Source organism: Pseudophryne corroboree, chromosome 4 (genome assembly GCF_028390025.1).
Source record: "Pseudophryne corroboree isolate aPseCor3 chromosome 4, aPseCor3.hap2, whole genome shotgun sequence".
NCBI classification, from domain to species: domain Eukaryota; kingdom Metazoa; phylum Chordata; class Amphibia; order Anura; family Myobatrachidae; genus Pseudophryne; species Pseudophryne corroboree.
Genome location: NC_086447.1, coordinates 301,102,317 through 301,118,871, shown reverse-complemented (window position 1 = coordinate 301,118,871; position 16,555 = coordinate 301,102,317). Strand labels below are relative to the sequence as shown.

General features: G+C 43.6%; 1 protein-coding gene across 1 annotated transcript in view; it reads left to right on the top strand.

The window, feature by feature from the left end:
- Window positions 1-11,532, top strand: part of NCEH1 (neutral cholesterol ester hydrolase 1) — an 89,235-nt gene extending 77,703 nt beyond the window's left edge. The window contains exon 5 of the mRNA XM_063916267.1: window positions 9,506-11,532. Coding sequence (XP_063772337.1) covers window positions 9,506-10,123 — 618 coding nt within the window. The 3' untranslated portion in view covers window positions 10,124-11,532. The remainder of the gene's footprint in view (window positions 1-9,505) is intronic.
- Window positions 11,533-16,555: the final 5,023 nt, after the last annotated feature.

Here is a 16,555-nt window from a genome sequence, read left to right as displayed (position 1 = left end):
ATCAAGTATGCCTTGCATCATACAGCATCATGTTAGTTACTGTTTGATCTGATTAAGCACTGGCAGTGATTAAAAACATCGGAGTCATCTGCTGTATACATAATTCACAGCTTAAATTTTGGCATATACAGTCAGACACCCAGCAGATGTCATGGCCATCAATGTGAGGTATCCCACAGGATATCTGAGTTCCTCCAGTGAAGAGGAGACAAATGTCCATCAGTCGCCTGCTGTGTTGCATTTACTGCCAGATGTAGCTTCAAAATATTGCATCTGACTGACATGCCAGGCGATCCAGCTTGTGCAACCAATTGATATTTTCAGATTGGTTATGTGTATACACTGTACAATTATCTGGGCAATCCGCCGATATCGGGCTGATTGGCCACATAATTGTATAATGTATGTGCAGCATTAGCAATATAAGAAATATGTGAAAATAAAATGTTTTACTATACTAGCAACAAAAATCCTATTCAGACCTGCTGTCCTTGAGAAGATTAAAAAATAAAACCCTTTCTCATAGTATACCTAATTAATCGGAAAAACATATCTGGCTAATAAAATACACCTCTTGACATTAAAAAGTCTAATAGTTGTAAACCATATAAATTAATGTATGTTCTGTCCTTTAATGGAAATTGTTGTCTGATCTATTTTCTAAACAGAGACTTGTTTTCTATGCAGCACCTAATGAACAAGCCTCCAGTTTGCCAACGCAGAGTCCTAATTAGGTTAATTGGCTTTAAAACTCCACTGCTCTTGTGAAGGAGACCTGATATAAAATCATTGACATGCCACCTTGTAGGGGTATTGATGTAGCTAATTAAACACTGTACACCTGCCAGTGCAGTGGCCAAGACCCATACTCATATTGATTTGTTCAGATTTAGGGGAATAAGTGTGCGTTTCTTATGGAGATTTTATAGATAAACAACTATTCCATTTCTTACAAAGATTCAGGGACCTAGCAATAATGCACTTATTTTTTTTTTAAACGTATCTGTTCACAATAACATTTTCATATATTTATTTATTCACTGGTTAGTTTATACTAGTCTCCAATTTTCTTTGTTTGAAAAAAACACCACTTTTGTAAATTTGGTACCAATGACCCCATACCCGCTTATGCATGGGGTCATGAGCAGCAAAAGTACCCTGTGACTGCTGTCTGCTCTAGTTGTTCACATTAGTAAGTGATTGCAAGCAGGGGGTAGTTCAGACCTGATCGTAGCAGCAAATTTGTTAGCAGTTGGGCAAAACCATGAGCACTTTAGGGGTGGGGGGGGGGGCAGATATAACTAGTGATGTGCACTGGACATTTTTCGGGTTTTGTTTTGGATTCGGTTCCGCGGCCGTGTTTTGGATTCGGACGCTTTTTGGCAAAACCTCCCTGAAATTTTTTTGTCGGATTCGGGTGTTTTTTTTACAAAAACCCCTCAAAAACAGCTTAAATCATAGAATTTGGGGGTCATTTTGATCCCATAGTATTATTAACCTCAATAACCATAATTTCCACTCATTTCCAGTCTATTCTGAACACCTCACACCTCACAATATTATTTTTAGTCCTAAAATTTGCACCGAGGAAGCTGGATGACTAAGCTAAGCGACCCAAGTGGCCGACACAAACACCTGGCCCATCTAGGAGTGGCACTACAGTGTCAGACAGGATGGCACTTCAACAAATAGTCCCCAAACAGCACATGATGCAAAGAAAAATGAAAGAAAAAAGAGGTGCAAGATGGAATTGTCCTTGGGCCCTCCCACCCTTATGTTGTATAAACAGGACATGCACACTTTAACAAACCCATCATTTCAGCGACAGGGTCTGCCACACGACTGTGACTGAAATGACTGGTTGGTTTGGGCCCACACCAAAAAAGAAGCAATCAATCTCTCCTTGCACAAACTGGCTCTACAGAGGCAAGATGTACACCACCTCCTCCTCATCCTCGCCCCTTTCACTGTGTACATCCCCCTCCTCACAGATGATTAATTCGTCCCCACTGGAATCCACCATCTCAGCTCCCTGTGTACTTTCTGGAGGCAATTGCTGGTGAATGTCTCCACGGAGGAATTGATTATAATTCATTTTGATGAACATCATCTTCTCCACATTTTCTGGAAGTAACCTCGTACGCCGATTGCTGACAAGGTGACCGGCTTCACTAAACACTCTTTCGGAGTACACACGGGAGGGGGGTCAACTTAGGTAAAATAAAGCCAATTTGTGCAAGGGCCTCCAAATTGCCTCTTTTTCCTGCCAGTATACGTACGGACTGTCTGACGTGCCTACTTGGATGCGGTCACTCATATAATCCTCCACCATTCTTTCAATGGTGACAGAATCATATGCAGTGACAGTAGACGACATGTCAGTAATCGTTGGCAGGTCCTTCAGTGCGGACCAGATGTCAGCACTCGCTCCAGACTGCCCTGCATCACCGCCAGCGGGTGGGCTCGGAATTCTTAGCCTTTTCCTCGCAGCCCCAGTTGCGGGAGAATGTGAAGGAGGAACTGTTGACGGATCACGTTCCACTTGACTTGACAATTTTCTCACCAGCAGGTCTTTGAACCTCTGCAGACTTGAAAGAGAGATAGAACGTAGGCTTTAAACCTAGGATCGAGCACGGTGGCCAAAATGTAGTGCTCTGATTTCAACAGATTGACCACCCGTGAATCCTGGTTAAGCGAATTAAGGGCTCCATCCATAAGTCCCACATGCCTAGCGGAATCGCTCTGTTTTAGCTCCTCCTTCAATCTCTCCAGCTTCTTCTGCAAAAGCCTGATGAGGGGAATGACCTGACTCAGGCTGGCAGTGTCTGAACTGACTTCACATGTGGCAAGTTCAAAGGGTTGCAGAACCTTGCACAACGTTGAAATCGATCTCCACTGCGCTTGAGTCAGGTGCATTCCCCCTCCATTGCCTATATCGTAGGTAGCTGTATAGGCTTGAATGGCCTTTTGCTGCTCCTACATCCTCTGAAGCATATAGAGGGTTGAATTCCACCTCGTTACCACCTCTTGCTTCAGATGATGGCAGGGCAGGTTCAGGAGTGTTTGCTGGTGCTCCAGTCTTCAACACGTGGTGGCTGAATGCCGAAAGTGGCCCGCAATTCTTCGGGCCACCGACAGCATCTCTTACACGCCCCTGTCGTTTTTTAAATAATTCTGCACCACCAAATTCAATGTATGTAAAAACATGAGACGTGCTGGAATTTGCCCACATGTAGGGGGTAATTCCAAGTTGATTGCAGCAGGAATTCTGTTAGCAATTGGGCAAAACCATGTGCACTGCAGGGGAGGCAGATATAACATGTGCAGAGAGAGTTAGATTTGGGTGTGGTGTGTTCAATCTGCAATCTAATTTGCAGTGTAAAAATAAAGCAGCCAGTATTTACCCTGCACAGAAATAAAATAACCCACCCAAATCTAACTCTCTCTGCAAATGTTATATCTGCCACACTTGCAGTGCACATGGTTTTTCCCAACTGCTAAAAAATTTCCTGCTGCGATCAACTTGGAATTACCCCCGTAATGCACGCACAATATTGGTGGCGTTGTCCGATGTCACAAATCCCCAGGAGAGTCCAATTGGGGTAAGCCATTCTGCGATGATGTTCCTCAGTTTCCGCAAGAGGTTGTCAGCTGTGTGCCTCTTATGGAAAGCGGTGATACAAAGCGTAGCCTGCCTAGGAACGAGTTGGCGTTTGCGAGATGCTGCTACTGGTGCCGCCGCTGCTGTTCTTGCTGCGGGAGGCAATACATCTACCCAGTGGGCTGTCACAGTCATATAGTCCTTAGTCTGCCCTGATCCACTTGTCCACATGTCCGTGGTTAAGTGGACATTGGGTACAACTGCAATTTTTAGGACACTGGTGACTCTTTTTCTGAGGTCTGTGTACATTCTCGGTATCGCCTACCTAGAGAAATGGAACCTAGATGGTATTTGGTACCGGGGACACAGTACCTCAAGCAATTCTCTAGTTTCCTGTGAATTAACGGTGGATACCGGACGCGTTTAACACCGCCCAGGCTGCCAAGGCCTGAGTTATCCGCTTTGCAGCAGGATGACTGCTGTGATATTTCATCTTCCTCGTAAAGGACTGTTGGACAGTCAATTGCTTACTGAAAGTAGTACAAGTGGGCTTCAGACTTCCCCTCTGGGATGACGATCGACTCCCAGCAGCAACAACAGCAGCGCCAGCAGCAGTAGGCGTTACACTCAAGGATGCATCTGAGGAATCCCAGGCAGGAGAGGACTCGTCAGACTTGACAGTGACATGGCCTGCAGGACTATTGGCTTTCCTCTCTAAGGAGGAAATTGACACTGAGGGAGTTGGTGGTGTGGTTTGCAGGAGCTTGGTTACAAGAGGAAGGGATTTAGTTGGCAGTGGACTGCTTCCGCTGTCACCCAAAGTTTTTGAACTTGTCAATGACTTCTGATGAATGTGCTCCAGGTGACGTATAAGGGAGGATGTTCCGAGGTGGTTAACGTCCTTACCCCTACTTATTACAGCTTGACAAAGGCGACACACGGCTTGACACCTGTTGTCCGCATTTCTGTTAAAATAATTCCACACCGAAGAGGTGATTTTTTTTGTAATTTGACCAGGCATGTCAATGGCCATATTCGTCCCACGGACAACAGGTGTCTCCCCGGGTGCCTGACTTTAACAAACCACCTCACCATCAGAATCCTCCTTGTCCATTTTCTCCTCAGCGCCAGCAATACCCATATCCTCATCCTGGTGTACTTCAACAGTGACATTTCAATTTGACTATCAGGAACTGGACTGCGGGTGCTCCTTCCAGCACTTGCAGGGGGCGTGCAAATGGTGGAAGGCGCCACCTCTTCCCGTCCAGTGTTGGGAAGGTCAGGCATCGCAACCAACACAATTGGACTCTCCTTGGGGATTTGTGATTTAGAAGAACGCACAGTTCTTTGCTGTGCTTTTGCCAGATTAAGTCTAGCGAGAGGATGAGTGCTTCCATCCTCATGTGAATCTGAACCACTAGCCATGAACATAGGCCAGGGCCTCAGCCGTTCCTTGCCACTCCGTGTCGTAAATAGCACATTGGCAAGTTTACGCTTCTCATCAGACGCTTTTAATTTTGATTTTTGGGTCATTTTACTGAACTTTTGTTTTTTGGATTTTACATGCTCTCTACTGTGACATTGGGCATCGGCCTTGGCAGACGACGTTAATGGCATTTCATCGTCTCGGCCATGACTAGTGGCAGCAGCTTCAGCACGAGGTGGAAGTGGATCTTGATCTTTCCCTATTTTACCCTCCACATTTTTGTTCTCCATTTTTTAATGTGTGGAATTATATGCCAGTAATATATCAATAGCAATGGCCTACTGTACCGTACTGCTATATATTATATACTGGTGGTCAGCAAAATTATGCACTGTCCTCCTACTATATATAGTGCGCACAACTTAAATGCACCACAGGTATGGATGGATAGTATACTTGACGACACAGAGGTAAGTAGAGCAGTGGACTACTGTACCGTACTGCTATATATTATATACTGGTGGTCGGCAAAATTATGCACTGTCCTCCTACTATATATACTGCGCACAACTTAAATGCACCACAGGTATGGATGGATAGTATACTTGACGACACAGAGGTAGGTAGAGCAGTGGACTACTCTACCGTACTGCTATATATTATATACTGGTGGTCAGCAAAATAATGCACTGTCCTCCTACTATATATACAGGTTGAGTATCCCTTATCCAAAATGCTTGGGACCAGAGGTATTTTGGATATCGGATTTTTCCGTATTTTGGAATAATTGCAAACCATAAGGAGATATCATGGTGATGGGACCTAATATAAGCACAAAATGCATTTATGTTTCATATACACCTTATACACACAGCCTGAAGGTCATTTTAGACAATATTTTTTATAACTTTGTACATTAAACAAAGCGTGTGTACATTCACACAATTCATTTATGTTTCATATACACCTTATACACACAGCCTGGGGGTCATTTAATACAATATTTTTAATAACTTTGTGTATTAAACAAAGTTTGTGTACATCGAGCCATCAAAAAACAAAGGTTTCACTATCTCACTCTCACTCAAAAAAGTCCGTATTTCGGAATATTCCGTATTTCGGAATATTTGGATATGGGATACTCAACCTGTACTGCGCACAACTTAAATGCACCACAGGTATGGATGGATAGTATACTTGACGACACAGAGGTAGGTAGAGCAGTGGACTGCTGTACCATACTGATATAATACTGGTGGTCACTGGTCAGCAAAATTCTGCACTGTCCTCCTACTATATACTACAATGCAGCACAGATATGGAGCGTTTTTCAGGCAGAGAACGTAGATATTTTCAGCACACTGAGCACAGATATTTGCAAGCACACTGAGCACAGATATTTGCAAGCACACTGAGCACAGATATTTGCAGCACACTGAACACAACTGAGAGAACGCTGCACGTCCTCTCCCTATCATCTCCAATGCACGAGTGAAAATGGCGGCGATGCGCGGCTCCTTATATAGAATACGAATCTCGCGAGAATATGACAGCGGGATGATGACTTTCAGGCGCGCTCGGGTTAACCGAGCAAGGCGGGAGGATCCGAGTCTGCCTCGGAACCGTGTAAAATGGGTGAAGTTCGGGGGGGTTCGGATTCTGAGGAACCGAACCCGCTCATCACTAGATATAACATGTGCAGAGAGAGTAGATTTGGGTGGGGTGTGTTCAATCTGAAATCTAGATTGCAGTATAAAAATAAAGCAGCCAGTATTTACCCTGCACAGAAACAAAATAACCCACCCAAATCTAACTCTCTCTGCACATGTTATATCTGCCACACCTGCAGTACACATGGTTTTTGCCCAACTGCTAACAAAGTTGCTGCTACGATCAGGTCTGAATTACCTCCGCAGTTGATAGTGTCCTCCAGTAACGTCCCCCCAAACCTCCTGACTGCAAGTGCGGGTTATACAGTACGGGGCTCAAGCAGAGTTGGGCATATACCCATTTGCATGGCGTAATTTGTGTGACTTTGCAATACACATGCTATCGGAATATGAGCATATGTAAATACAAGAATGCTGTCTGGCATTTGTTGTGGCTCTGCTCTTGTGTGACCTCATTTTGGGAGGTAGTGGTGAATGGTACTCGTACTATGGGTATCCAGTTCCCCCTTCTAAATCCATGTATATGTATTTTTGGATTGGTATTGGAGGCCTCTCTGCCAGCGCATTTTAGGGTATATGTTAATAATCTACTTACTGTGGCCCGTGTCTGTATAGTCTGCACATGGATGGGAGCCGCTCCACCCTCTCATGCAGCCTGGGTGGCCCTTGTTAATACCACGCTTTCCCATGAGCGCTTCATGTACACTAAACGTGGATGTCCTGGGAAATACGACAAGATTTGGGGGCTGCAAAACTCCATCTACTTTCTTGACCAATCTGTATAATTGCACTGTGTATTCTATGATATGTTGGCCAACCTCTTGCCCCTCGCTTACCCTACCTTGCCCACGTGTACGCTTCTCTACCTCTGATTACTTCTCTTACTCACTGGAGCTGTTCTCTGTGACGATTTGCTACTAAATATATTACTGAATACATTTATGTGAACAGTTCTGATATATGCTTTGTCATTGGAAATGCATGTGTTATTTGTATGTTATATGTGGACAATGGGCCCAATTCAGACCTGATCATATATGTGCTAAATTTAGCACATCTACGATCAGTCTTCAGATAGTCCGCCCCGTATGTCAGGCCCGACCTCCCCCGCACAAGTACAAAAGCATCACACAGCGGCGATGCTTTTGTACTGGAAGAGTAGCTCCCAGCCAGCGCAGCTCCTGCGTGCTGGCAGGGATCTACTCGTCACTGGCCGGGTTGCAGCGGCTGCATGTGACGTCACGCAGCCGCCGCGGTCCGCCACCCCAACAGTCCGGGCACGCCTGCATTGCCCGGACCGCGCCTCCTAAGTGGCCAAACACCGCCGTCCCGCCCCCTCCCGGCCAGCAACCGCCTCTGCCTGTCAGAGGCAGAGGCGATCGCAGGGCTACGACTGCCATCAGCTGTCTAGCATGCACCGGCGCATGCACAGTTCAGTTGCTGAAAACGCACAGCAGCGATCAGGTCTGAATTAGCCCCAATATTTGTCTACTCACTTTTAAAATCAATAAAATACGCTTGATTTAAAAAATAAATAAAAAAATACGAGAATGCTGAGACGACCACATTCTGCATCCTACACTTACAGCCAGAAAGGAAAAACCGAGGTGTGATGGCGTGTTCTCATGTAAAGTTCATTGAGAGCATATGTTGCCCATACAGATGAGCACTTAAGCATACAGTATGTGTACCTATTATGAGGTGTATCTTTTGCACTTACTAATGATGATGCCTAGTAATAAACCAGACGCATAGGCTGCCGGAGCAGAGTCGGCTGCATCTCGAGATATATACAGAGTCATTTTACTACCAATCATGCAACAACCCCTGCTTGTCAGATGTTTCCTATACACCACTGGATACTGCCTCCTGGAGCTAAATGAATTATGCAGCGCTGTGTCAAAGCTGTCGCAGACAAGTATATAGAATTCAAAACCGGGACCAGGCGTGTCTTGTATTGAATTTAATTTCTTCCTTAAATCCAGCGACCAAAACTACTGAATATGTGGTGGCTTTGAAAAGCACTGGATAGTAAATTTAGCCCCTGGAGTTATTAACAAATGATGTAGTTCAGTCCTCTTACCAGTCAGTATTTGTACAAGAATCTAGATAATACAGAGCATTAGACAATAACTATAGCAGCTAATAATTTGGAAATAAGAAAAAAACTAAACTAGAAACTTACTATACATACATTTATCATGTATGGCTTTGCACGCTCCCATATCTGTTTTTGTCATTGGTTACTCTTGATCCTTGCTGTCACTATTCGTGCCTCTGTTAATACTTTAACCTTTTAGTAAAAATGATTATCATTAATAAGTACTGCATTGTAACAAGAACATTTTAAGTTATAATTATTTGTCATCTAATATACATTTTCAGATGTTGATTTTGTTTCTGTAATTTAGAGCATAATGCCTAAAACATATTAAGGGCATGTAAATGTGTCTGACATTGAAAAGCATTGTTTCTATTGTCACCGTTCCCTGTGCTAAGTTTGCTAGTGCTTATTAGCGTTGCTATAGTGTTACATTTTTCAAATTTCATTTTGTTCTGCTTTTTTCCATGTATCTCATGTAGTAGTTTATGTAAACCTTGGAGGGAGACAACGTACCAGGCAATCAGCTCCTAACTGCCATGTTACCAGCTGTTTGAAAAATGACAGCAGCTGGTTGGATGGTACTTTATCTCTCTTCACGGCTTAGTACATAGACTGTGCAGTCCTAAACATTGAGGCAACCTATGGTGAGCTTCAAAAAACAGTTTTAATTAACCTGACACTTAATTTGTTTATGTTCCATACAGATTACACAAGACAAGAATATAACAACCAAAGTGAAAATACAGTCTTTAATCTATCCTGTACTCCAGATACTAGATTTTAATACTCCTTCTTATCAGCAAAACATGGACATGCCCATATTGTCTCGGTTTGTCATGATAAAGTTCTGGCTGGATTACTTAAATGGGAGCCACAATTTTGCTCATGCAATGCTGGTTAATAATCACACTTCTCTAGACGTAAGTGAAACCGTTGCACTCCGAGAACGCTTGAATTGGAATTCGTTATTACCGATGTCCTTCAAAAAGAACTACAAGCCTGTTCTACAGAGTATTGGTACTCCCAGTATTATCCAAGAGGTACCTGCTTTACTTGACATCCGGGCATCTCCATTGGTAGCACACAAGGAGACACTTCAGAAGCTTCCAAAAACCTACATCTTAACCTGCGAACATGATGTCCTAAGAGATGATGGAACTATGTATGCAAAACGGCTAGAGGAAGCCGGAGTTGATGTCACTCATGACCATTATGAAGATGGCTTCCATGGGTGCATGCTCTTTGCTTCCTGGCCCACATACTTTTCAGCTGGTGCCCGTACAAGAGATGGCTATATCAAATGGCATATTGAGAACCTATGAAGAAAATAACAACACGATTTCTTGAGGTTACTATGATAAAATAGTAGATTGTTTGACTCCCTTTTTGGTCCTGTAGGACTGTCCTTATTTAGCACTGAAACAGATTAGTAGCTCTGTATATTTATTTACACTATAAGTACAATTGGATATACTACAAAAAAACTGGAAATATTGGTGTAATATGACATTTTTGCCAGACACATGGGGGGAATTCAAATGTTTGAAAAGTCAGTTGGGTATCTGTTTTTTCCTGTCTATTAGATAGGAAAAAACAGACACCCAACCGACTTTTCAAACATTTGAATTCCCCCCCATGGACTGTGAGAAATGACATTGTCAGTATTACAGGTTTGGCAAACCTGTTATTACACAGGATAATGAGGCCCAGTAACCGGATGTAGACTCCAGACATGAAAGTGTATTGAAAGGCCTACAAAGGATTCTGGTTATCTTATATCATACATGTTTGACATGAAACCTGGCGTGTACTTCAGCATAATGTGTATGGGAGATGGAAAGCATCCAGTTCTCAGCATTTCTCTACACCAGGACCTGGCAGTAATGGTAACCTATGGTTACAGAACATTATCGCTCCTGGTCTTGCTCATTTTGGCAGACTGTCAGTAGAAACAATTTGCACTGTAATGTATTTCGAGTGATTACTTTGCACTAACCTCCATTGACCTTCATTGTTATGAAAGGAAACTCCTCTGTTCTGGCCATTGTCCAGGTACCTGTGTACTGTCTCCTTGTCACGCAATGTAGGTTTTACGTGAGGGTGATCAATGTATTATATGCTACAGTATAAACAAATGTGTTACTTGCAGCAAAGCAAAATCAATGCAATTCTATGTGATTTGTCACCGTGTTGAAAGTAGTAATAGAAATGTCTTGTAGTATTTCAAGGGTTATGTATGTGTGTTGTGTATGGGTTTATATAATCTCAGTTTGTGTTTATAGTGCAGCATCTCTTACAGGTCCCATCCAGAAGGATCTGCTCAAATGGTTTTGTTAGTAATGAGCTGCTCCATTTGGCACTCTATCCACGGAATGCTACCTACAGTATGTCGCTGTGCTTGCTTCAGTGCAATGTAATTAGACCTCATCACAGAACACAGCATGAATAACTTTAGCATCTTCCTAATGAGATTAGCTCTACTCTTCAGGGGCAGGACCATAACCATTGCAGGAGAAGGAGGAGGCTTACTTCTACAGTGGTCCTTGCTCTTATCTTCTGTGCTTGGATTGAGATGGGTTTCAGAACGGAGAGCACAGACATGGTTTCATTCTGCATGTGTTAGCCCCTGTATATGCTCAGAAGAGTGAAGTACATGCCTTTCCCTTACCTCTCCATATTCTTACTGTGGGTCCTAGCAATTCTCTTGGAGATAAATAGCTTTGTATTATAAGGTTCTCAGGTTTATTTTTGTTACCACTTATGTAGTATGGTTTGCTTATGAGCGACTTCCTGAACAAAAGTTGGAATATTGCATCTTTCGTTTATGTCATAGTGTAGGAAAGTGTGCCCTGTATTTGTAACCTACCTTTGGATTACAGGGTATGAGCAGTATGAATGATACAGATGACTCGCAGATGACTTACAGCCCTGAGGTCATGGGTTCTATTCCCACCATGGACCTAACTGTGTGGTGATTGTATATTCTACCAGTGCTTATGTGGGTGTCCACGGGTACTCCAGTCTTTTCCCACAATCCAAAAAAATATACTGGTAGGTTAATTGTCTTCCGACAAATATTAACTGTAGTGTGTAAGTGTACATGTGATTAGGGCATACCAGAGGGGCCAAGTGGCTCTTAACTGCCATCAAATTCCGGGTCTATGGGGGAAATGTGTCAAGCCTTGAAAAGTAATAAAATGGAGAGATAAAATACCAGGCAAACAGCTACTAACTGCCATGTTACAAGCTGTGTGTGCAAAAATGACAGGAGCTGGTTGGTACTTGGGCTCAAATGTATTAAGCCTGATAAGATAAAGCGAAATCTGATAAAGAGTGCTAAAGTACCAGCCAATCATCTACCTAACTGCCAAGTTACATAATGTGTTTGAAAAATGACAGTTAGGATCTGTTTGGTACTTTATCACTCTTTGAGTCTCCACTTTTTAAGGCTTAAGACATTTGGGCCTTTATCTCTCTCTACTAAATAGGCTTAGTAAATAGACCCTTTGTCTGCAAGTGAATTAATAGAGAGATTCTTAGTGCTAGATGGGCCAAGTAGGAAAGACACAAAGTGATTTCAGTTAGTGGGAGAAACTAATGCTGGCCTGCATACCATCTCTGTGCAGTAAAAGGTCTTTATAAAGCTAATAAATTTGCTCTGCTGCAAACCTCCAGGTGGGTCTACATCTGCCAATTAAACGAATATTATGCTTAAAATAAATAGGTTCCACCAACGCACATGCATTCACAAAGGAACAGAACTATAATGGGATTTTGCAGACCAAGATTGAGAAGAAATAAAGAGATGGAAAAGGTGCATTTTTTAGGGACATCATTGCTCTAGTAAGGGTGGGCAGCCATCCTCAGGCAAAGTCACTTACATTTTACATCAAGTTTCAGCATTAGAGGTCAGGTTTCCTATTACTGTTACTGGCCTTCCAATTGCACCTTGGCAGAAATATCCATATAATAAGTACTTGTTGGTGTTTCTATAATGGGGACAATGTGTCCAGGAGGGCCCACACCACACACATAGCACCAGTGTTTTATTACTTACCATTCCGTAGTCCCACGTCGAAACTCCAGCCATGGTAAAAAAACATTGCCAGCAAAATGGCCACCGCGCATGCGCAGTAATCTCAGGAACATGGTGGACGGAACACTGCCAGAGTCTACATTGCTGTGAAGAGGAGGGGGTCTGCACACTGGTCCCCTCTTCTGTAAAAACTCACCTGTATGTACTTTTCATAAAAAAAGAAAACTTCAAACACACAAGTATTAGACAGTCCTGATGCCCCCTCACTCTCTTAGATCATTAAAAATATAAATGAATATTTTAGAAGTAATACAGAAAAGTTTTACATTTCATGGGAATGGCGGCTTAAAGTGTTAGGAGATTGGTCTTTGAGGTGATGACGCTTTTACAAAGTGTGCCTCTCTTTTCCTTTTCTTTCATGACTCCCCCACACTCCTAGATGCATTTCTGTATGTAGGTGACCATTTAATAACTTGAATTTTGCCTCATTATCATTAACCACTCCAAGTTAACAAAATATGACCATAGATTTTACCAAACTGTATAATACAACTAAAGTCATACAGTATTTACTGATTAAGTAGCATTTTGCTTGTATTATGATTATTGGCTTTTCTACTCAGTCATTCATCATATTCTGGTCGGAAAATTGCCTTAATTTTTAATCAGATTGCTATTTTATAGAGTTTGTCAACAAAATGTATACAATAAATTGTTGTGAAGTAACAGATTACAAAGCAGCATTGTAATTTGAGTCACTTCTGTAAAACAGACCTCTGGCAGGGGCCACACTACTGTATTATAGAGAAGTTTGTGTTGGTTGTTCACAGCCTCTATATGGCATGGGTTTCGGACTATGGTTAGAAACTGTCTAGATAGATAGTCAATAGGTCGACACCATGGGCTAGATGTAATAGGGTGCGATTTTTGGGAATGTGCAATTTATCTATTTTTTTTCCTGAAAAATCACGCGTTTCCTGAAAATCGCAAATGTAAAGGAGTGCGGAAACATGCAAATTTGCATGTTTCCAGCAGTCTAAAAAATCACAAAAGTGGCAACAATTGCATCCAGATGTTTTTCCATTGCAAGCATACAACTCGGGAAATGTAATAGGGTGCGAATTTTAAAATATAACACCTAAAACATTACCTAAAAATCACACAAAATTAGACCAGCTTCTGGCTGGCGAGTTTGACAGAAGCATGCACAGATCAGTGAGATCCGTGCATGCTTCTGTAAACATTTAGAAAGTGTTAAAAAAAAATTTTTTAAATGACGTGCAGGTCCCCCCCAAAAGCATAACCAGCCCAGAGCTTGGGTCTCCCCGTATTTTAACAACTAACACTGGGCTTTTGGCCCGGTCCTGGTTCCAAAAATACGGGGGACAAAAGAAGTAGGGGCTCCCCGTTTTTATGAAACCAGCATCGGGCTCCACTAGCCAGGGAGGTGATGCCGCAGATGGGGTACACTTTTATATAGGTCCATGCGGCAAAAGCATAACAAACCCCCCAACTAGCACCCCTGGCCGGGGATACCCGGGGGAGTGAGGACCCCTGCAATAAAGGGGTCGCCCCCCCTCCGGGCACCCAAGGGTCAGGGATGAAGCCCGGGGCTATGGCCGCCACCATTGGGCTGTGGGTGGTGATTTCATAGCTTTTTGTGTACAAAAAATATATTGTCTTTTGTTGTGGAACTACAAGTCCCTGCATGCTGGTACTTGGAGAACCACAAGTACCAGCATGCAGGGAATTAGCAGGCCCGCTAGTACCTGTAGTTCCACACCAAAAGAAATACCCCAAAAAAGGCAAGACACACACACACACACACACACACACACCGTGAAAGTAAAAGTTTATTTAAACACACTTACTCACACATACTTACCTAGTGTCCCACTCAGCACCTCGGGGCAGAATAAGTATGCAAGCACTGTATCACTGCTGAAGTCAGACATCATTGTGGTGATGGACTGGGCTGTCGTCTCCTAGAGCAATGGTCTCCAACCTTAATTGGGGTGTGAGCTACTCTCAGAAAATAAAACCCTGAAAGAGCTACCCCCTCCCCCCAATGCACACGCGTTCCTGCAAAAGTGGTTGTGGCCTCATAAAAGTAGGTGTTATTACTACAAGTAATGCCCCCCCCCCCCCCCCCCGTGTAGTGCCAGATACACAAATAATGCCCCCCAGCAGTGCCAGATACAGTGCCCCCACCAGTGCCGTGATACAGTGCCCCCACCAGTGCCGAGATACAGTGCCTCCACCAGTGCCGAGATACAGTGCCCCCTGCAGTGCCAGGAACAATGCCCACAGCAGTGCCAGATACAATGCCCTCCTACACAGTGCTCACTGCTGCTGGCTTCTTCTAGCGCTGCTGGTGCTGCTCCTCCTGTATGAAGGACAGACAGGGAGGAGAGCGTAGCGCGCACCTCTCCTGTCTGTGACGTGCGAAGAGCGGCTGCGGTGAGGGTGACAGAGTCTCCGGCGGGCATTTGAAATATGGCACCGGTAAGTGTGCCGCGGTCCGGCAGCCAATCAGGTGCCGCCGCAGCCGATCCGCGAGCTCTGATTGGCTGACGGCTGGCACCATATTAAAAATGAAGGAAGGAGGAGTGCCAGTGATTGCCCAAGCCTGTGCGCTCTACGAGCTACCAAAAATACTACGGCGAGCTACCAGTAGCTGACGAGCGATGGGTTGGCGATCACTGTCCTAGAGGAGCCAACACCCTGTATACACTGTTAATGTCACAGCATGCCAGACCCTGGTGGTAATATTCCAGGTCCAGCAGCACGTGCCTCCAGCAGCTTTCTGTCTCCCCTACCAGCTCTCAAATAGAGGTGGGAAGACAAAAAAATGTTGTACCCCTAAATGCCTTGGAATAGCAACATTGCCAACAGAAAAACTGGTAACCCATCTCGCAATGTAAAAGTGATTATAAAACTGAACAGAAGGGAAAGCTGGGGATTAGGGCTACTGGTGAAGCAACCCACAAAACTGCCCAGTGTTGGTTTTTTTGTTTGTTTTTTTGGGGAGGGGGAGGGTGGCCACAAAAAATTTAAAAAAATGAGCAGCCACCTTGTGTGTGTGTGTGTGTGTGTGTGTGTGTGTGTGTGTGTGTGTGTGTGTGTGTGTGTGTGTGTGTGTGTTAGAAGAGCTGCTGATTATTTTAAAATTGTAGATTGTTATATCCAACTCATCGATAACTTTGATAAATGGAAAACTTAAACCTGGGTGGTGCAGAGTGCTTCAGCTAGTATATGTGTGTGTGTGTGTGTGTGTGTGTGTGTGTGTGTGTGTGTGTGTGTGTAAAATATATATATATATATATATATATATATATATTAAAGTATTTGATATGCACTATAATATCTGTTGTGTGCAAATTTTGTCCTCTCTAATAGTTGGCCAAGTATGTTAAACATGGACCCTTACCCCGCCCCCAGTGGGCCGTTCATGCCCCAGTCCGACACTGGTGCTAAAGAGAGAACAAGAGGAAAAAGGGCCCTGCACATGAGAGCTATTTTACTAAGGGAAAATGCTACAATGTTGGTATAATAAGCACATTAAGTCGGACACCGTGCCACACACAGTTGGCTTATGTTTTATGTCTGCACTAGGGTGACCAATCCCGGGCCATTTATTCAATCCCGGGAATCGGGATTGAAAAAAATGGTCAATCCAGGGATTGGCTTTTCCCTATGTGTCCGCCCCTCTCAACCC